Consider the following 23,538-nt stretch of genomic DNA (forward strand, 5'->3'; position numbering starts at 1 on the left):
AGTCTAAGCTATCAGTGGTGTCATTGTATTATATATTTTTCTTTGGTGGTTCAATTTGGTATGATTGTCATTCAATATTCTTTCCTGTGCGCAATATTGGTATAACATAGTTTTGTTGTTAAATATTGTATGTATTGATAAGTGTAATACAATTTTAAAACAAAAAAAAAAAATACAAATAGGTTTTCCTTAAAATATTCACATAAATTATACTAAGTACATCTTAATTTTTACTTAATTAAATAATAACCTATCATAATATTATACATATACTTTATAATTTTTCTCTTCAAATTTCAAGCTAGGTAATTAAAAATAAATTGTTTTAACAAATTATTTAGAACTATACAGTATACACATAAGGGTACGCTCGGACTTGTGTGTATATGTTATTTAATAAAATTATTTAAAAACGATATAAACTCGCTGTGAGCAAAAAATATAATTAAAATGGGAAATTATTTTATCAAACAATAGAAAAATAACGTGCGACAATGGAGATGAGAATCCGACGGTTACACAACTTCAGGCATGTTTAGTACGTAAACGGACTTTGTTTGGCATTTCCAGATCACGCAATTCACTGGTATAAATGGTATAATACATGAATATCGTTACCATTGCATTATAAATCTCTGGAGGCTATTTCCATTTCCATTTATTTTTATATTTTATTATTATTATTTAAGAATAACATATATATTCGGTATACAATATAGAAAATTTGAATTTAACATGTAAATCTTACGGAGTGGTAGCGGCGATGCGCCTACAGAATATCCTAACTTATAAATGCTCATTGGTATTTGGTTTATTAAACATTTAATTCAGTCTAGATTAATATATAGTAATACAAATTTACCGATTAAAATGTAGTTTGTTCGTTACAAATATCACTGGTACGCGCGTATATAGTAGTGTTCGACGATATTCGTCACTACCTGATGTTTTTATAGCATAAATATATTTATGTACAATATATATTAATTATTAGATCATAATAATATTTAATACTTAACAGTTAACATCGTCGCACGGTAAAAATTATTATTTATAAGAATAACAATAACATACACTTCATATAAACGAATAGGTAGGTAATAGGTACCTATATTTACTTCTATTACTCATAATAGGTAATAATAATAACAATTATATGAATAATTAAATTATAATATAATCGACCTATAGATACAATAATTCCTTATTTTACGTGCGAGTGGTATGTGTGTGTATGCATGTGTTGTCCGTTATACCGTAATTTAGACTAAAAATTAGCCCGAAGTGACTTCCGTGGCCAATGACGTCCCTTTCGTCCTCTTCCTTTTCATCATATGTTACATATGTGTACGGTGACGACGATTACAGCAATATTATTATTCCTCGGCGACGGCGGATCTGATGTTCCTCTGCCTCTGCCTGTTCTGGACCTGCACTACCTTCCTGTGTAACGCCGACAGCTTATGTTCCAATATTTGGTTGTGGTGGAACAGTGTCATCGTCTGGATGGTGACTAGCAATAAAGCTTGTCTCTTGCGTATAGCGTTCAAATGCTCTTCGGTGACCGCCGCAGTCGCCACAGACGGTGATTCGTTATCCCGTCGCAGTAACCTCTTCACGTCCTCCGGCTACAATAACATAAAACCCATCATGTATACATTTTTTACGGGTCGCATTGTACGTTATTTTAATACAAGCATTTTACAGTAAGACGCACATGCATGTCGTACCTCGAGCACTTATCCCTGTTGCCCAAATAAAATAATGTTAACTGGGATAGTACCATTATAGTAACCAGCTGTTATAAATTTATAATTTTTATTAGTATCTTTCAATAATTATTTTATGATGATCATTTTAAAAAAATACCTAAATAACTATTGTTGTAGTACCTAGTGCAGTGGTTCTTAACGGGGGCGATATCGCCCCCTTGGGGGCATTTCGGTCTCTCCGAAAGGCGATAATTTTGAAGGGGGCGTTGAGGGAGCGGTGAGCTTTTTCAAACTCTGAGATTAAAAATAATACTTAATAATAATATTTTTGTATAGTATAGTAAAATTGTTTTGTTAAGTGGAGTAAAATTTAACCATTACTATCTTCATAAAATAAGTGTTTTACTTTAATTTAGTATATTGATGAATAAATAAATATATGTATATATTTATAGGAAAAAAATTTGATTTTGCACGAAGGGGAGGGGGGCGTTAGCAGTTAGCTATTACGATAAAGGGGCGCTGCAGAACCAAAAAAGGTTAAAAACTACTGACCTAGTGACTAGTGCAAGTACCTACATATACTATCTGCTGAATATAATATAAACTTAAGACGTAAATTTGGAATCGGCGTGGGTGCGGGTTTACCGTATGTTTTTGCAAAATGGTCTACATTTTTTTATACCTACGCATATTAATTTGAATTACTATTTTTTTTTTTAAATCAGGGGCAGTGCACTTGATGTATTGATATCGAATAATAGGTATACTATTAATGATAAATAGTTTCGTATTTTACATAAATTATATTCAGCATAATATTATAGAATAATTAACAATATAATATATTATAATTTACAGGCACGGATAAATGGGTGACTATGGGGGCTGAAGCCCCTCCCTTAGGCCTTAGACACTTACTTAAAATATTTTACAACTTAAACTTAAAGTCTATGCTTTTATGTACTTAAAGTAAATTTTTCCATTTAGCCACCCCTTATTTAATTTCTAAATCAGCGCCTGATAATTTATAACTTACAACTTAAAGGCATCACTGTATCAGATAAATGATATACGTAAGACAATAATAGTAAGATACCCATACGTTTTATAATAAAAGGTCATTTTTTTAAATATTTTAATAGAAAATGATACATAAAAATAAATTAAATAACTGTAAAACCAATCATTCGAATTTTTATTCTGATACGTCAAGATTTTTAGAAAGATTATCTGCTGAATAATTTACAACAGAAAAGGAGTTCTCATTTGAAAAACAAAAGTTTGTATCTTCACAGGACCCTCTTTGAGTAGTACCAAATTTTTCAAGAATTTAGAGTATGAATGTATGATTTTCAAGAATATTTAAAGATTCCAAAAATCAGACTTTAAATAACCGCGCATTATTGATGGGAAAAAAGAGGACAATAATCATGCTTGAAATGATTTAAGGATATATTGTATGTCTACGACTATTAAACTACATTATTGCCTATATCATAAATATATCAATATTCAAAAAAAATTGTTTGGTGTCATATTGGAATGAAAAATCAAGTAGCTATGCACGAATGAATTTAAATTGTATTTTGTATGGCTATTGCTATAATATTATAATATTAAATGTTAAAAATCGAAGCCGTTTAACGATGGGAATTTGGTGATTTATGGACCGACCTTTTACAACTGCCATTTAAGATTTAAATTTCATACTTATACAGTTATACCATAACCAGTGCCGGCGCTAGGTATTGCGGGGCCTTGGACAAGGTATTAGCCATTAGGTACCCCAGAGTACCCCAGAGTACCCCATTCTAATATTATACATGTGTGATGTGTAGTATAGAATAATAAGTTTATAGACTTATAATTTATTAATTTAAATTGTAATTATGTAAAATGTCAATGTGTCTCATGGTATTAAGATGATAATTAAAAATCGCGGGGCCCTGGACATTTGTCCCATTTTTCCTCCCCTAGCGCCGGCACTGACCATAACACTAACTATGGATAATAATTGTGAAACATTTTAATAAGTATTTCAAATGTAATATCAACCAAATTTTACTATATAGATACTGATATATACGCATGTCGCGTATTTAAAATAATACACATTTTTTTTTTTTTTTTTTAATAAAGGATTGTGATTATATTGAATTATAAATTTATAATTATGCAGATTAGTGACATTGAAAAATTACCTTTAATGCTGAAGCGTAGATGTTTCTTTTACTACTAAACGTTGAATGATTCCTTAGATAAGGGGTCCATTGATGGTTAGTTCGAACATCTGTAATTAAAAATATTTTTTATGAGAACTTATGACAATATTTTTTATTCCAGTTTCAGTTATATCTTATATTTAACAAAAATCTTAAATTCTTAACTTAAAGTATAAGAAAAGATGTTCTCACAAAGTTATTTTAAAGTATACTGAGCTGTCTGACGACTGCCGAGTGTTTCACTATATGAATATTTTAAATGCTTCTGATGGTTAACTCTTAATGGAAATAGGTGAAGTGTTGACTATCATAAATTATATTAAAATAATATATTTTTTTTTTAAATCTTAAAAATAAATTACAACAAAATCAAAGAATTAAATAAACAGACAAAGTATATTCTCCTTAAAGATACCCAATGGATGATATGATTTTGTCGTAGCTGCATTATTCTTGAGTTTATAAGTTACCCCTAGAAGATAAACCACTAGTAGATAAAATTCTTACATCAGATTTCAGAAGATGTCCAGAGATTACAAGTGATTTCCAAAGATTATCAGAAATTTCTAAACGTTCCTACACTGATTAATGATTAGGTACCTATTGCGTTGGTATACACAGAACCAAATAATTTAAATATCATGTTTTACTGTGCAGGTTTTATTATATTTAAATATTTGATTAAAATATGATAATAAATTACACGAATAATAGAAAACAAAATAATAAGTAGGTTATTTATTTTATCCGGTTTTCTTTTGGTGCTGCTAATGAATTTTAAATCGACTCCGTTCGTTGTCAATATCATTGTATTAGACGTATTACGTAACTATTTGCAAACATCGGGTATTGAGGAGGCAATAATATTTAGGTAACGATTTAGAAATAGTTATAAGGCAATTAAATTATTAAACCTATTGATGAACTGTATTTCTTTACGTAATTTCATATTTATTTGTATGAGTAAATACTTAATACTGATAATTTGATTATAGTAAATCAAAGTTCAATAGTACTAAAATAGTGGAGAAATTATTTTTGACTAATAATAAGACTGAATTATTCACGAACATAGGCGCAATTATAATTTTTTTTTTTAGAAAGTTACGCGCAGCGTAAAAAGGAAAAATTCTCCCTCCAAAAAAAAATACAATCTTATCAATATTTCAAGTATCGTTATCAATCGTACGGATTTCCATTTTTTTACTTAATAAAATGTAAAGTTACTAGTTATAAAATGAAAAAAAAACCTTTACGAGGTCTTTAAAAATGTATATCTATATAGTTATACCTAATATGATGATGTGATTAGTCATGATAATGAATAGGTTATGGGGAATTCATACTCGTATTAAAATTTTAAGTGTGTGCTAAATAGTAAATGATAACGATATACAATTGAATAATAGTTATATTATATAATTGTACACACACGTGCGTCACATAGGTACCATTTATACGTCATGTAAGTATGCAAGTACCTACACAACACAATAAAATGATATTATTATAATATACGTCATGAGCTTTAAATAATAATAAATTATGCATGTTTGGATAAAAGTGAGTGGGGTAAAAGACATAAAGTATTTTTAAATATAAATTCTCTACTCTGCTAATTTAAACGCGTAAAATGGTTTTGTTTAATAATAATAAACCATTAGTCCCAATCAAAATGGATCAACAATTAACATTAAAAATATTACTAGATTATTGCGTATCAACAATTTAAAATAAAAACAACAGGTTATCGTTTTAAAATCAAAGTTAATATAATACATATTATCTACTATCTTAAAAAACAACAAGAAAACATAATAGCAATGGTTTTAAATTAATAACAATTAAAAATAATTATACATGATACAAAATGTTTGAGTTTTTAAAATCAAAATAACAAATTTGTACCTGTTTATATTATTCTTTTATGGTTGATTTCTATGTATGATTTGTAATTATTCCGACCAATTTTTTTTGCTATATTTCTCATACTAATCGAGGTAAGTACGTATTACAATGCATGATTGTAATCAGTATACTGTCTATGCATTCAAAAATTGAAGAAAAAAATGTATGTAAATCTATATTGTTGTCCCTTGTCAAGAAACGCATACTGCATAGTATGAAAATAACATTTCCTAAAAGTAATAATATTCGCAATTGTAATATATATTTCTCGATTGAACCTGACCTGTTTGGTGAGGTGAAATTATTTTTTTGTGTATTCTAAATATTTTTAAATTTTGCTATTCTGCCAATGGAAAAAACAGGTGCTTGAGGCCTACGTTTGGGATACATTTAAATAGCTTCAAAATGGGAATACAAAATTGTTTTAGAATATTTTATAGTAAATTAAATAATATTGTGCATAAGAATATGTTATGAAATCGTTTATTCTATAATTTTAGTATTTGATACAGGATCAAAAGTCTTTTGCAGATATTATTACTATATTAGTGCGACTATACTGCGATTAGAAAAGAAAGCTAGATACTTCATCAATCACTTGTTCAATATTTTTACGCTATGATTCCAACTCACAATTATGAAAAACATATTATTTGCAGAACAATGACCAAAACCAAATGATTCAAACAAATATTTTTCATACGAAACATTTGAAAATATTATTTAGTGTTACTATAAAGTATAATAATATTATGATGTCCCACTTTTTGGTACATTTTATAGTGTACTAGCTGTTATAGATGTAATATTTGAAGCTGCGCCACCAAATTACATTTATATATTTTCTATAACAATATTATGTTATACATAATATTTTCGTCAGTGCATCAACACAAAAAGGATTTAATTATTTATCATTTTACCGTTGTTTAACATTTTATATAAAATTACTTTATAAAACAGATGCTTATATATTTACAAACTTCAAGTATACACAAACGCTGCAATGATATATATAGTATACGTCATATATTATGTAGCTACAATCGTATGGGTTATATAATGTTACTTATTTACTTTTATTATTAATTTTATCTTATCCGTCCAGTCACGACAGTCGTTAAAATATTATCGTATCGTAGAAAATATTTGCCTGGTAAATTATGGTTTTTGCTAAAAAATGAAATAAGCTTTTCGTCAAATTTTAATAATACATACGTACAATAAAAACAAATATAATATACAAAATAATGTTGTGTTTTGCCTGTAAAATGGTTAAGGTATCCATAATTATTTATTTGATATGCAACGACTGCCACGGCCTATCAGTCATACATTTTATAAAGAATTATCCGAAAATTATAATGAATTAAGATGAACAAGGCTGTTTGATTTATATATAATGTCGGCCTTGTATCTAGGATTTTGTTTATCAGCCGGCACGTGTATTTAATAATGCAGTTGCACATACGAGTAGGTACCTACATGAAATGTAACAGATCGCCAAATAATACTACTTATGTAAGCACAAATTAAATCCATTTTAATATTATAATTTATTTACAACAAGAGATAAGTGTCATTCGCATTCGTTATAATTCAATTAATTCGTGAATTGCGTATTTTTGTGATACTACATGGCTGACATATTTGTATGAAAATATACTGACAATTGGCGTGGTATACAATTCAACTTATTTAGGTCTTCCAAAGCATTAAAAAACAGCAAAATATATATTTAAATTTAACCTTAAGTCTAAACTAAAGGATTAAAACAAGAATATTACCTAAATTTTTAATATTTATTTAGCTTAATAAAATATTTAAAACACAATTAAACGTTCACTCCGCCTTATTCTCAAATGTTTTGACACACATATAATATATTTAAATATTATATAGAACATACATGGAAACATAACAAATATTTTTTTTTAGAAAATTTGAAAAAAATAAGTAGTTCTGACTAATTTCTGATAAATTGATGATACATTAATAAAACTGGCAATCGCCATGAAAACTTTTCGATTAAAGTATTCTCAAGAAGTCGAGAACTGAGTTCTATTATTATATAACAACTTACAAATAAATATAATACGTCTTAATATAGGTTATCTACAATAATGTATATCACTAGAAACCAAGTGGTAAGTACCTATTTAAAAAAAAATACGATATAGGTAGCTCATATTTCTTGCTAAAATAATGATAATCTGTATTAATTTAAATATTTGTACATGATCCTTTAACAGTTCGAGTTGATATAAAAATTTAAAACAAATTTTGAATACAAAAGAATACATATATTATTCTAATGTAATAGTAGATTGTATTTACCTACAATAATAAGTAGCTAGATAAATTTTCGACATAACGATGATATGCGTCTATTATACATAATAAAAATTGTATTCTTATAATTTTAATCTGTTATTAATAAATTCGTAAAATGATAAATTTGCAATGCATGTTTCAATAACCGTTAATGTTATTAATGTGTTCCATATTCATGGATTATATTTGATAGTTCATATTCTGCATATTCACATTTCAATTTGTTTTTATTTATAAGAATGTCAATAATGCAAGTATATAACAATAATAAAATATTTTCATTGTTTAAATGTTTAAAATATACAATATAAAAAGTCTATAGTTAAAATTGTATTTTTAAATTTAAAAAGTTAATAAAAACGTGTAAGGGCAAGTAAAATAAATTATTCTTGTTTATAAAACAAAATGTCTAAACTAATAATACTTTTTATAATAGTTAATTCTTAAATCAAATATAATTTAACAATACTCAATAGCAATAGAAAACGAAATGCAATGTGAAAATATTATTTTACTATAGGTAATAGGTTTTAAAATTAAAATAACAGACAAAACCACGTTTAGTGTCTAGACAGAAGAATTTTTTTTACACAACAGGTTTTAATAATAATAATACTTAAGTCATAAAATTTTGTGCTTTGTAAAATATATTTCTAGCAGTTATTGCAATTTTTCATTGCATTCAACTTTTACGATGACACAGAGAAATATAATTTGAATTATAAAAAAATAATATATTTTGAAAATAAAATTATATAGCAATGATGTTTATAATGCACTTAATGCACTTAATACATTTTATTGACGAAAGAAAACCTATTAAACCTAGTCATTAAAACTTAAAAACCATACTTGGAATGAAATTTTGTATTTGTATTTGTATTTAGTATAAAATAGTTGTATATACTACTTCAATATTATTTATATAAATTTATGTCAAGATGTTCAATATTAAAATTAAAACTTCAGATAAAAATATATTTTGATAAATTGTATCATATACATATTATATACAATATACATTATATATTTTATTTAACTGGTTATAACCAATTTCATGCCTATACTGAAATTAAAATAAATAAGAATATTTAATTAGTATAGCCACTGAAAACTTAATATAATTAGTAAATATATGTTATATTAATATTTATTTAACCTAATTTATCTGTTCTATTTTACATTTATGAGTATAATACATAAGTAGATGTATGATTTTCTATTTTAACAGTCAAATAATAGTTGTCATGTTAATTTAATGTATTGTTTTATATTTAAATATTCAATACAGTATTATAATACCATTTTATTATTCCTAAAATAAAAAATTATACTATAGAAATTTAACAACGAGTTCATATACCTAAATAAAGGAAACTTTAAAAATAATAATTATAATAAAAAGTTTCTTTATATTTTTGCATAATTTATAGGTAGGTATGTATATTGTATAATACGTAAGTATAAGAAAAAATAAAACAATAAATAGTTTTATAACTAATTTTTATTTCTAAAATCTATTCCCTACGTGATTTTCTAAAATCGTCAAAATATTGTTTTTTATTAATTTTTACATATGTAAAAGTATTTATATGAGTGCATAATATGTTTAAAAATAATACAGATACATCTTATTATTAAAAACAGGTCAATAAACTGAAAAAACAATTTAAAATAGCAAAGCGTAAGAACTACGCGCACAAAAGAATTGTAAAATATAATTAGTATGTTTTAATAGTATTGCAGATGCTGAGTCGCTAAGATGCATTTTAATTGATACTATTTTAATCGATAAATAATATAGGACTCAGCATTATTATTTTATATTGAATGCAGATTCATTACCTCGTAACGAAAACGAAGGCTATCAGCTTTGCTAAACTTAGCAGTAAAAGATATAATTTTAAGCACTGGGTTAGTATAGATGGGTTTATCTAATTTAGTTGCACGATAATATTGCGATTATGTCACTTTTCAAGAAACTTTATGCAAATGTGTCTCTAGAGAATAAATAAGGACGAGAAATTTATGTAAATTTATCGTTTAAAGAACTTCAACCCCACAGGCTATACGATTTGTGAGATACACACAACCTACTGTTAAAACTTAAAATGATTACTGTTTATACTATTAACTAGTATACATTATACATAAAACATAATAATATACTATATTTACCTATACTAAGTATATATATGTATATACGTAATATAATCATGATGGGCGTATTTAAAACAATTTCGCGGAACTGGCCTGCAAGAGTTATTTTTTTTGAAGTACCCATTATGTCTTATATTTCATAAATTATAGTATAAAGTTCCCGCATTACATACGAAAAGTTCAAAAATTTATCTTTATTTCATTTAAATTTGCAGGGTTGATCATTCTCGAAGTGACCAAACTGGTAAACACGTGTATAAATATCACACTTATGCACACATCTACTTCAAAATTCAAATATATGGATATATCATATATTATATTTATAGGTATATATTGTACATAACATTATTTTAAATTCCAAAGTTAATATCAAAAATAACCTATAATAATAATACTCCTAATGATTTACACGTGAATCATTGCAATGAGTTACAATAGTTATTAAATTACTTACTTAAAATTAACATTATACAAGTATATCTATACTAAATATTTTTTAAATAAAATAATTATGACATATGTTGTAATATTGCATAAATTATAAAATAATAATACACAATAATCTAATATACATGAACAGTGAGCACTATAGCTAGGTATATTTCAAAATTTTACTTTCTACGTTTCATCTACGTTCAGATTTTAGATTTCTTTTTATTGAAAAACATTATAATTATAATATAGGTATCATTTAGACACATATATAATAGTTGAACCTAAACCAGCCAAATATAAACGAAAAATATTTAAATATACTAGAAGTACTCATTTATAAAAATTATAAAATATAATATTTAAAAATATTAATTTTCAATTATTTATATATATATAAATATGTAATGTACATTATACACTTATACAACAAAATTAATATTAAAAATAAATTAGAAATATAAACAATTCAGCCACATAGTTAAATAAATAAACGCAGTGAAACTGTAAAATAAGTAACTTGACACAAATTATAGAAAAAATTAAATTATTGGAATTATTACTCCTTGAATGCATATTTATTCTTTTAATTTGAGTAAAAACTCAATACTCATCCTTGAACAGTAAATAAACAATAAACTACTAACTATTAGTTTTTATACTGTCCAAGTCTTTTAAGTTTTAATATACAAGAAAAATTAAGTATTTAATATATGAAACGTGAATATAGTCGTTTAGTCTTAAAAAGTATGATTTATAAAATTAAATTTGTGAACGAATGTTAATAAAAATGTTGTCGATGTGAATTATTAAAATATGCTCTAACACATTTCATAATTATACAATAATAAACCACGAATACAATTTCAATATAATTGTAAAAAAAAATATAAGCTTGAAAATATTCATTTAAAAGAATACTTTAATCGCAAACCTTTTGATTATCCACAGAATTATTATGCATATGGCATCATCAGATTCATCACCTGTGAGTATTAAAAGAAACTAATGGAAAAAGTAAAATTAATGATAAACCTTACATCAAGTAGCCAGTAAAAAAGAAAGGTTTTGGTTCTACTGTTTTAGTACAACTTATAAGTTATAAATATAGTTAAACTGTGGAACTATTTATTATATAGATACCTAATAAGTATAGGTATATACTATAATATATGGATTATGGAACCTATATAACTAATAGCTATATTCCTATGTATAATATATTACACTTTATAACTATATGCTTATAACTTATAAGTATATTAGCAATTCTGTTCGTTTACAACAATTCTTAGTTATCAATGGATTATTTCATAGTTTGTGTTATTATGAAAATTTAACTGAATGTACGATAAAAACGTAAGTAATTCTTATTTATTTACAATATGATTGTATGTTTATTTGTAAACTCAAAAATAAATATTTCTGACAGACATTTTAGTTTTACGAATTTGATTTGTTTATATTTATTATATATACTATATAGTATATTTTGCATTATATATAGGTAAACTAATCCAAAGTAAAGTATACAATAATAATAACTGGCTATAGGTTTAAATCATTAAAATTATAACAGTAAATACAAAATTATTGATATTATATAGATATCTATTTGTTGAACGATTTAAAGTTTTTGTGATGTTGATGTAATGTACAACATTATATATATTAAATATATATAGTATTATATTATACTATACAGTATACATAGTGCAGGGATCTCTATATACGATTGTAGTTAACAGGAAATATTGTACAATTGTACAAACATCGAATACGATAGGAAAATGTGTTAATCACCTTGCAAAATTTACTTTGTATTTATTTAGATGTGGTGCAATTATATTTTTCGATCGTATAAGAAAAAAAAGAAAAAACCTCGACACCTAATATAATAATAATATTCCGCACGTGTAACTCGATTCCGCGGCATAAGTTGTAAAAAGTTTTACGGTGCAAAAATAACACGTGCACGAGCAGATTTTATTACATGTACGTAATAATATATTATTATTAAACCGTATATACGGGTATGGGTGGAATTTATTATACACAGTACACGCTACACACATTACAAAATACACGATTTTAGCGTAAACGTGCGTCGATAATTTGGCAACCGGATGCCGGCGCCGCAGTCGCGCGCCGTCCTTGTTGAAATTACAGTTGCATTTCGTGAATATCGCAAGGAGCGCATTTCCGTTCAAGTATGTATCTCGTGTCCTCTTATCTACACATTGGCGCAGCTAGGTAGTAACTTGAGATAGAAGTTAAGCCTCCCCAAATATTTTCATAGCACTCCTCCAAAACATAATAAGTGCCAAGACAATTGTTTTCCTCGATAAGTCAAAAAATTGGGCAAGAACTCAATCTCTGCAGAATATGCTACGAGACTGTTTCTCAAATTTAGCTATTCTTATAATATTGATAGAAATGTTGTCAACGTATTAAAGAATGGTGGACGGTGGTGAATATAAATATTAGAAATTTTTAAGATGGAATTTGCACTAGCTAGAGTACAATTGGAATTTGTTAATTAAAACGTATGCGTAAAAAAATATGAATATTAATTTATACCCATAACAAACCACTTGCAAATATATAAATATACTTGTAGGTAGACGTGGAATCCCAAAAGAAAAATTTGGTCTTCGTTGCGCCTTTATAGGTATGTTTAACTATATAGAATGTTTTATCCTTACGCATATTGAGATACGAATTATGAGCGTAATACAATGTTAACGCGTAAAGCATCGTATAATATTATACAGAGTTGTGCTCTCGGAGCTCTCGCCGTTCTCGGTTTTCGCGTGTCATCGGCCGCTGACAAAGTAATAATAATAATAATAATAATATAACAACAATAATAATAACCAGGAGAACAGCCGGTCGACCACCCGTCCGCTCGCCCGCCCGCCCACCCACTCGCTTAACAATCGCGCGAGGATTTCGCAATTTTGCAGCGGCAGCGGGGGCGACGAGGGAACACACATCGATATACGGGTGGCGGAAGGGCGGTGGTGTGCGTACGGGTTTGGTGACCGCGGCAGTCGCGCCACGTGCGACCTTCGAACCGACGGCACCGCCGCAGCGCGGATTCCCCCGACAAAGAAAGGCGTGTCCCTGGAGCACAAATCGTCGTTTATAAAAAAAAAACACATACATAACATTATAAACGCGGGTATGCACGTGTGTGTACACACCAACCGTGATAGTATAATAATATTATAATGATATTGTTTTTGCCCAGCCCGATCGAGCAGCAATAAAATCTTATAAACGCGAAAAAACCGATAAAAAGATATATTTTGTAATATCATTACTCTGTAGGGTACGATAGGACCGATAAAGCGCGTGGTGTATAGTAGGTTCAGACAGTGCAGTTTATTTTTGGTCGCCGATATTTTGATAGTATATATAATGGTCGCGAACCGTATTTGGAAACGATATACATGCGCGCGTATAATATGATAAAACGAAAAACGGAAAATCACCGTAATTAAATTTCCGCGGCGAGGAGTCAGGGTCTGCAAAAAAACGGTAAACGGGACGGTCATTTAAAAAATCAGTAGCACGTGAAGGGGTTCGGGCGAGTTCCACGTGCGACCCGCGCATACACACGCTCGAAAGTCATCACGCTGGGCGGCGGAGGCGGCGGTGGGAGGGTGTTACAGGCTAGAGAACGTCACGGCGACCCCTCGGCAACGGCGCCGCCGCGGCCGCCGCTTAGCGCACACGTGTCGATTGTTCTCCGTAGTCCGTGTACATACTTTCTACCTTTCTACAACACTTTTTTTGACTACCTCGGCCTCATATTAATATAATAATATAATAGGTATAATAATGATAATAATAATAATAAGCACGCACGTGCGTGTGTGCAAAAACTCCGTAGGAGACCGTACGCGACGATATCGCTACATGCTATTCAACCCGAACGACATCAGTCACCATCTGCACCAATCACCACCACTACAACTACAACAACATCAAACCACGCGAATAATTTTGATATTCGGGTCACCGCCGAAACCCGAAAAACAATAATAATAGAAAAAAATCTATCCTCTACAAAATATATCACACCATCGCCATTGTAGGTGAAGTCTAAAAGGGAAAACAGTTTCGGGATAAATTGTATTTTCAGTATTACGTAGAATTAAAAATGTAAATGTTTTATAAATTAAATATTATAGTTAACTGAACACGCACTGTACACAGACAAATAGACTCCAGTTATTACATAACAGTTAATTTAATTAGAATATTATGTATAAATGTAAATAATTAACATAATATTACACGGGGAAGAAAAAAATAACTATAACAAATTTAAAAATGTACTTAATATTTTTGATATTTTCTGATTGGAGCGTAATAGTGTTTCTTGTGTAAGACACTCAGACTTTTTGATCAATAAACGATAAAAGTGTTTCAATCTTTAACTTTGAGTAGGTACATAGTTTTTGATGGCAAATTTGATTTATTTGTTAAAAAAACTCCCGAAACATTTGAAAATAATCGGACAATTAATTGATCAATTAAGGAAAACTGAAATTTTTACTCAAAAGCTAAATTTCATCAAAATAAATTTTATTTTTTATTTATAATTTAAAACTGGATTTATTACTGTACGGACTTAAATTGTTTACCACTAGATATTCAATAACGATGTACACTCGACCCTACTATACAACAGAGCGACTTCCCCGGTTTCTTTAACTAACATTCTCTAAGTTCAATTTTCTTTTTTGCAACATGACGTGTGCATAAAGCATTTATTTTTATTGACATTTTCGTTGTTTTATCACTTAATTTTTGTTAAAGGTTATTGGTTAAGTGAAGTTCATCTGTATTGTCCGTTCAGCCAGTTTAAAGTTAATATTCCTCAATATGCATAGGTATTTTGTAATTGACCATTTTGATTAGTATTTACTTAATATACTTATTACAATATTTCAGGATGAATATTTGTATTAGTTTTGTACATAAATTAATATTTTAAAATATTTTACGTTTCACATTTTACGGACTTTTCTTCGAGACTGTTTTCTCGAATCCGAATTGTACACAGTATAGGCTATAAAATATCTAAATATTTTTCAACGATGTGATATTACATATATAGTACCGGAACTGCGTGAACGTGATAATAAATATACGTATATATACTATTATATTATGCGCATTACATACACGATAACAATAGTACCCGCCATACCGACCATACCCACCTAAATAATAATAATAATAATATTAATATATTAATATTATGTGCATCGCATCATTACAATTATACACGCACACCACATCGTGCGTACGAAAAACCTTCGTCAGAACATAACGGTGGCGAGTGGCGACGACGATTGTATAAATTTTTTTTTTAATATTTTACGGTATAGTAGAACGTTGCACACGCGACGACCCGGATGCATGCACACGCGCATGCGCGCGACGCACGGACACACGCGCACTCAACCGCGCTCGGGGATCGTATTGCCGAAATTCGGTGACGTCACTGCTTTGTGTTCCACGTGGGGCCACGTGTAGCGAAACGCATTCTCGTTGGACGAGGCGGGACGTGGGGAAAGACTGATGGGCGCGATGGCCGGTTTTTCGCAAACACCGTGACGAGTTGAAAAAAGGAGACGGTGATGACCTCCTTACAGAAACGCAGGAAAGAAAACAACACACGTTATTATTACTATTATTTGTTATTATTATTTATTATTATTATTATTATTACGTCGTATGGCCCGTGTAGGTAACGTATGCTTACATACCTACCGAATGCAGCTATACACGACCGCGTGCCAGTGAACTTATGTAGTTTTAAATATATGCGTACCGGGGAGTTTATTAATATAAAAATTTAAAAATCCGTACGCAGAGCGCATGAGATAATATTATACAATGCTAACATATATTAAAACGTATTTTACTTATTTTACCGAGATTTAGGATATTTAGGACATTTAGGAAACAAAAAAAATATAATATTATTTTAAATTTGGATTATGATAAAAATCCTCTCATTGATATTTTCAGTTTTGATCGAACGATTTATAAACGAGAACGATACAAGTGAAATGCGGATCACGTCAGATTGTAAATTGAAAAAAGAGAGAATAAAATATTGTAGGTATAATGTATATACCTATCTACAAAATTGGATTAACTGTAAATATTTTTATTACATTATTATATAACGTCATGTTGCGCAAATAGATTTGTTTATTGTGTTTTTATCAAATGTAACATTACATTGTGGCACAAGATAAATATATTCAGTTTTGCAAAATAAATCCTTTTATACTTGTGAAAAGTACTCGTAAAATATACTCAATTCAAAGTCACATGTACGATGTACCCATCAAAGTATGATTTATAGAGTATTCAGAATTCGATAAACATGACACTTTGACAGTTACTAGTGCTAGTACAATATTATTAAACTATAATTTCGAAGTATTGAATGTATCATACATGATACATGCATTAAACAAATTTAATATGATATGTGTATTGTATCTAGTATGTAATGTGTAAACTGCGTCACTGCAAATTTCCAATGTTAGTGGTTATTAATTTATTATTATATCACTGTATAGGTACTACGCTCATCAAAGTTATTAATTTATATTCGCAAGTCGACGTAATATTGTAATAATGGTTAACAAAGTAACAAAATATAGCTTAATCTGATCGGGAAAATGTATATTTTAGTTATGTCATTATATTATCACATCTTAATATTAAATTGATATGAAAACAGTAATTAAACGAAATAAAAATTACCAAATTTTCCAAGATTTACATAATAATAATTATAAGTATTTAAAAAAAATATAATATGTATATATTTACCAATAAAAGTTATTTTTGGTGTGTCAGTCATGTGCGGTAACTGATGGACATATTCCGAAAAATTAATTAATGCCAACTATATCTCAGGTTACAGAAAGACTTTTTTTTAAAGCTTTTTATAAATAATTAGTAATTATTATTATTAATTATTACTTCAAGTATTACATTTTTTATTTTACTATAGCCAAGTGTTTTTAATTTATTTTTGACAATAGTAATTAGTATGTAGTAGGTACCTGCTGAGTATAGTTATTATAGTACTATGACACATGAATACATGAGACAAGATCGCATCTGAGGGGGGAGCCCAAGGGGTCCAGACTCCTCAAAATTTTTAAAAGTAGAAATATTTTAGTGGTGAATATATTGACTAAAACTTTTCAGTATTTATATTTAAAAATATATTAGACCCCCCCCCTTGACATGAGATAAAGTAATTATTTTATCAAGTATAGAATTATTGACATCTGGAAATTATTGTGGCTTGTGAGCATTGCTCGATTTTGTATTATCTTGTTTATACGTCGTTATTAATATTATGCTTAAAACCATTAAAATACAATTACTATTTATTATAATAATAAATAATATCAGATAATATTAATTTTTTAAATATTATTGAATATAATATTATATATTCACCAGAATCAACTGAATACAAATATTATGGTTAAATTAAAGCAAAAGAAATCTAAAAAATAATATTTTAATGAAAATAAAATTACAGAATTTATTTTGTATAAAAATAAATGACAATAATTCTGTTTTAAAAAAAAAATAATTGTATTAAATTGTAATTTTGGTAATATATTAGGTTCACTGGATAAACAAGTTTGTAAAACCATTTAACGATTAAGAAACATATGTTAACAGATTTATTTTAGTGTAATCGAACTTGGTCTTTAAAGAAAATAGCAAAAACCTATACTAAATTACTAAAAGACTGTTAAGATTCCTTAAAAATATTTGATGAAATTATAATCTCAATAATTAGTAAACATTCTAATGTTCCTCAAGTCTTCAGCATTTATTTACTTTATTTTATTGGAATTCAATCTATCCATGCAAATATTCTGTATTTTATTTTTTACCTGTATTGTTATATACACCATCTGTACCTCATAGGTACAATAAGAGTATTAGCGTAAAGAAAGATATTCAAATCTGTAAGTACACCAATAGTTCGTACTACGTATAGATAAAATTTAGGATAAACAAACTTTAATTATTAAGAAATTAAAAATGTATTATTTTACAGTACAGTACAGCACATTAGATATAGCTCCCATAGGCCGTAGATAAATCTTTTAAGTTTAAAAGATTTATGAGATATAGATATACCCCATCGCCCCCATCTATTGTAGTAGATAGGTAATATGCATCTGTAATATTGAATAGCCTGACTATTGACTGTTGTTATTAATATCATCGAAAATGCATTAAAAAGTAAAAATACGTTTTGGAATTTTCGTCGTCCGATAGTTCAAATTTAAACACGTTTAATAAATTAATGACATGACATAATAAGGTCGCGCTCGTTCGCTTGATTTTGTAACCCGTATGCATTCAAACTCAGATAAATCGATTACATGCCGATAAAAACAAATAGGATACATATGACATTGACATTGATATTACCCGAAACTTTTCTTTCTCTAGAAAATTATTTTATTCGATGTAGCAGCTGCTAACATTTAGCACAACATTATTATCAAACACAGTACTAATTAATAATAATTATTTAACTATTATTAATTGATATTATCAATTATTTATGCACTTTTGAAAATAATTTGATGCCGGGTTACAACCCCAGATATGCTACATTCGCCTGTCTCCAGTAATATGTTATATATTTGTATTACGAATTGACATACAGAAATGTTGTTCATTAGCTTACAGTTTATGTTTCACACAAAAATGATATTATAAAAAATACAGGTCATTTAAATTGATTATTATTATTATTACTAAACTATACCGCATAATATCTACCGAGTATTGGTGATACGCAATCTTACAGCAAATTGCTATGTTATTGATAATTGTCAAACAATTGTTTGTACTAACTTTACTATTTATTTAACTGGGTAATAATAAAAGTTCTGTGTAGAAATTTGAACCTATATTTATTAAACACGGTCATCATATTTTTGGAGGGGATAATTCCTAAACATTTGTCACGTATTCTTGGTAAAAATATTTTTCTATTTTAGCTGAACTAAAATCATGTCATAAAAATGTTATCTATGTTAAACCATTTAATGTAAATTAAATATAACTCGTAATTTAGTTTCTTAACGTTTGTTGTTTGTTTCTGCGTAAATTTGACGACAGCATCTCATAGAAAATGTAACAGGAAATATTTTAAATAGTGTCGGTGCAGGGTCGTAGGGTGCTGAGACTAGCTGAGTAGTGGGTATGTGATCATGAAATGGTTCCTTCTGGTAGTGGTTATTCGAAGTTCAACGTAAACTGATATTTTTGGTAAAAAATTGGATCTAATAATATTTTTGAGTAAAAAAATTTCCAGTTCTTGAAAAAAAAAAATGGGGAAAACCAATAAACCTAGGAAAATGGAGATTTTTACACAAAACGAATTTTGACAAAATTAATTCGAATATCTTGTTTCATTTAAAAAATAAATAACTGTAAACATTTGAAATTTTCACCAAATATTAGAATGAATAGGTATATAATTTACTAGATGTAATAAAACTCAAAATATTTTGGCTCTTTTATGCTATTTATGGGGAATTAACATTTTATATTAATGAGTGTCGAGTGATAAACTGACGAGTATAATATAATTTTTGTTAGTGAGTAAAACAGCTAGTTGACAGTTGAATACGACATTTTTAAACATTTATTTTTATCAAAAATACGTGGACAAATTTTTTTATAAAAAATAAAAATATTTATGAAATTTTTCAAAATCACGATAATATGTAAGTAGGTTAGGAAGTATCATACAAGATTCTTTATTCAATTAATCAATTGTTTAAATAAACAACGGAAGTTTAAATATTGTCATCAGATATTATCTAAAGAATATAATTACGACTTATCTTCAAACATAACTATTGTGATTTTGTTATTTTTAAAAAATATTAATTAATTTTGAGTCACCTATCTTTAATTTTTTTTAATTATTTCCATAAATATTAACAATTTTTATACCTGGTCAAAAAGCTTGAAAATGAAATACAAAATTGTACATAAATTATTCTCGTAGTAGTTTAATTTGACCAGTCATATAACAAGGATTTTGTTTTTTTTTCTCAGGGGAGATTTAAATAATTTTGAATACATTATTTTACATGATTGATATACAAAACCTTTTATTTTTAATTTAAAAAAATCCTAAGTTAGTGCTTTTATATAGCCACAGTTTTTCTTTATAAGCATTTGAAATTGTAATTTTTACAAAATTTTACACTTTTACAGAAAACTTATTATATATACATATATATATATATATATTTATAATGTATTAAAAATACTACTCGAATTATCCTATTTATATCGGTGATCCATTTAACGTAATACTCATAATTTAAAAAATTATTAACATTTGAGCAATATCTTTTTTACATAATTTCACCACTTATGTCCACGTATAATGTGAAACTCCTATTCAATGTTTTCATTTTCATTGCCTCGCATCTTATTGCCACTCATTAGTTTATTGTACTTTGCATGGATTGTAAATTTTCATTAAAATAAACGAATTTAAAAAAATATATATTTTCTAAGTCGTAAAAAAAATTAAACATTTATATTTTTTGGACAAGTAGTCTATAAGTTATAATTAAAATTGTAAGATATAGATAAAGAGTGAAATGATCCAAAGTTACCCACAAAATAATGGTTCACTAGTCACAACTCCGGTGGACAACATTAAATGCTTAAATACATATAACAAATAAACTATAGTATTAATTACTTGTTCGAAATTTAATTTCAATAGATTGAAATACTCCAAATAATATTTTGCTTTAAAATATGAAAGTAACAATGGATATTGTCATTTAAAAGAATAAAAATCCTAAAAAATGATAACGATAGGTTATTATTTAGGATAGTAAAATTTTAATTTTGTTTTCTGAAATAATAAATGTCGTACGTCAAATGGCCTATCCCGCATATTATAATAAATGCTAATGTATGTTAATGGTTTGCAAGTATAAATATAATTAATATTTTAATATTAGTAAGTGCATTTGTTTACGTCATTTTCTTTAGAACTAATTGGATATAGATATTATATAATATATAGTTATTGATTAGGTATATGAATATTATCTTATTGGTAAATATATATATATATTAAACACAAAGAAAAACAATTAAAAATTGCAAACAAAATTGGCAATTATTTTTTATAATTTGTTACTATCACATTTGATTTGTTATAATTATTAATTTTCAATCAAGGTTGTGTGTACCTTCTTGGCCCTAATTTTCTATCACCTAATTTTTTTCATTTTGAGATCAAAGACGTTGTGGAAACAGCTTTATCATTTTTTCCACGACGTACCTATACGGTATAATATCTACTTAAATAGGTTTAAAATAATAAGTTTGTTCAGAGACAGCTATTTTAAAATAAATGCTGACCAATCATATCAAAAACAATAATATGTTTTAATTGGCATAGCATAAAATACACTACTAATGACGCAAAAAAATTTTTTATTTCTATTTTATAATAGAAGAAAAGTTAACGTTATAATAATTAATAAAGACAAGAACTTACCAGGCCTTGAATTCGTTTTATCGGAGGTAGACGTCAGCTGGTGGTGATTTTCTTGAAAAAACATATTATTGCATAGAACCGAAACAGGTGGAATTTGCATTGATTGGTCGTCAAAACATTGTATTGTAGGTGTCATTCTGAAAAACATAATTTATAAAATTAAAGTTTATTATAGATTAAAGGTAAATGAGTAGTATATTATAAAAATATAAGATATTATAATTAAATTCTTAATAGATACTTATACTAGTTATACCGTCATACACTATGTAGAAGCGTGACTATTTTATAATTATACTCTCTATCTCTATATTTTGTGACATAATTTGTAAAAACCTTTTTTCGCGCAATCCGAATTTGTTGAAAATAATATAACAACTTGTTATTAACAAAATAAAAAGTACATAATATCAATATATAATAAATAATAATATAACATGATAATACAATAAAATAATTCGGGAGTGCGCGCACCGTGTGCTAATACCGCGAAACTCGAGTGCACTTGGGTAAAATATATGCGATATATTACATCATGAAAACAATTCAAAACTAAATAATAGACATCGAAGTATAAATCACATAAAATAACCGATAGAAATGTAAATTTTTTTTGTATCACAAACAAATGATAAACAACTAATATTGCATACTAAACAAAAATTTGAAAAAAATTACGGTAAGTGTTCGCGCATAACTGTACATTCACGTGGTCAGACGTCAAAAAATTAACAATACGCAAACATTTTCGTCATTTTCTGGGTTCAAGACGATGCGGAAGACGTGCGATCACTGCTGCGTTACATATATATACCTATAATAATAGAATAACTATATAAAAACAATAATATACCTGTGCAAGGGGTTGTTGATGGGTAGGTCTGGTCGGCCCAGGTACGAATATGCGTATAATATTGTCGGCGGGCAGATGACAGTGTGTGACTACTGCTGAAGCTGCAGTTGCGAAGTATGGGGATGGGGGGGTAGTAATAGTATAGATATTATTCGGCGGCGTATCTATATATATATATATATCGTGGGACGAGCGTTCGCGAATTATTCCACGTCCGCGGTCGCTGAGCCCCGACGTGAAAATATTACGATCGTCGTCGATCGCGAATTTTTGTCGGAATTT

The 23,538-nt window shown here is 27.8% G+C and overlaps 1 protein-coding gene across 1 annotated transcript; it reads right to left on the reverse strand.

Annotated features, from left to right (window-relative positions):
• Positions 1-1,073: 1,073 nt before the first annotated feature.
• On the reverse strand, positions 1,074-23,396 carry LOC113552962. Its single transcript, XM_026956029.1, has 4 exons — positions 23,257-23,396; positions 22,404-22,540; positions 3,917-4,005; positions 1,074-1,628 (listed from the first exon to the last, which is right to left on the reverse strand). Exons 2-4 carry the CDS (start codon positions 22,537-22,539, stop codon positions 1,377-1,379), a joined length of 477 nt encoding a protein of 158 aa, XP_026811830.1. The 5' UTR covers position 22,540; positions 23,257-23,396; the 3' UTR covers positions 1,074-1,376.
• Positions 23,397-23,538: the final 142 nt, after the last annotated feature.

The sequence above is a fragment of the Rhopalosiphum maidis genome, chromosome 2 (assembly GCF_003676215.2).
Source record: "Rhopalosiphum maidis isolate BTI-1 chromosome 2, ASM367621v3, whole genome shotgun sequence".
Taxonomy (NCBI): Eukaryota; Metazoa; Arthropoda; class Insecta; order Hemiptera; family Aphididae; genus Rhopalosiphum; species Rhopalosiphum maidis.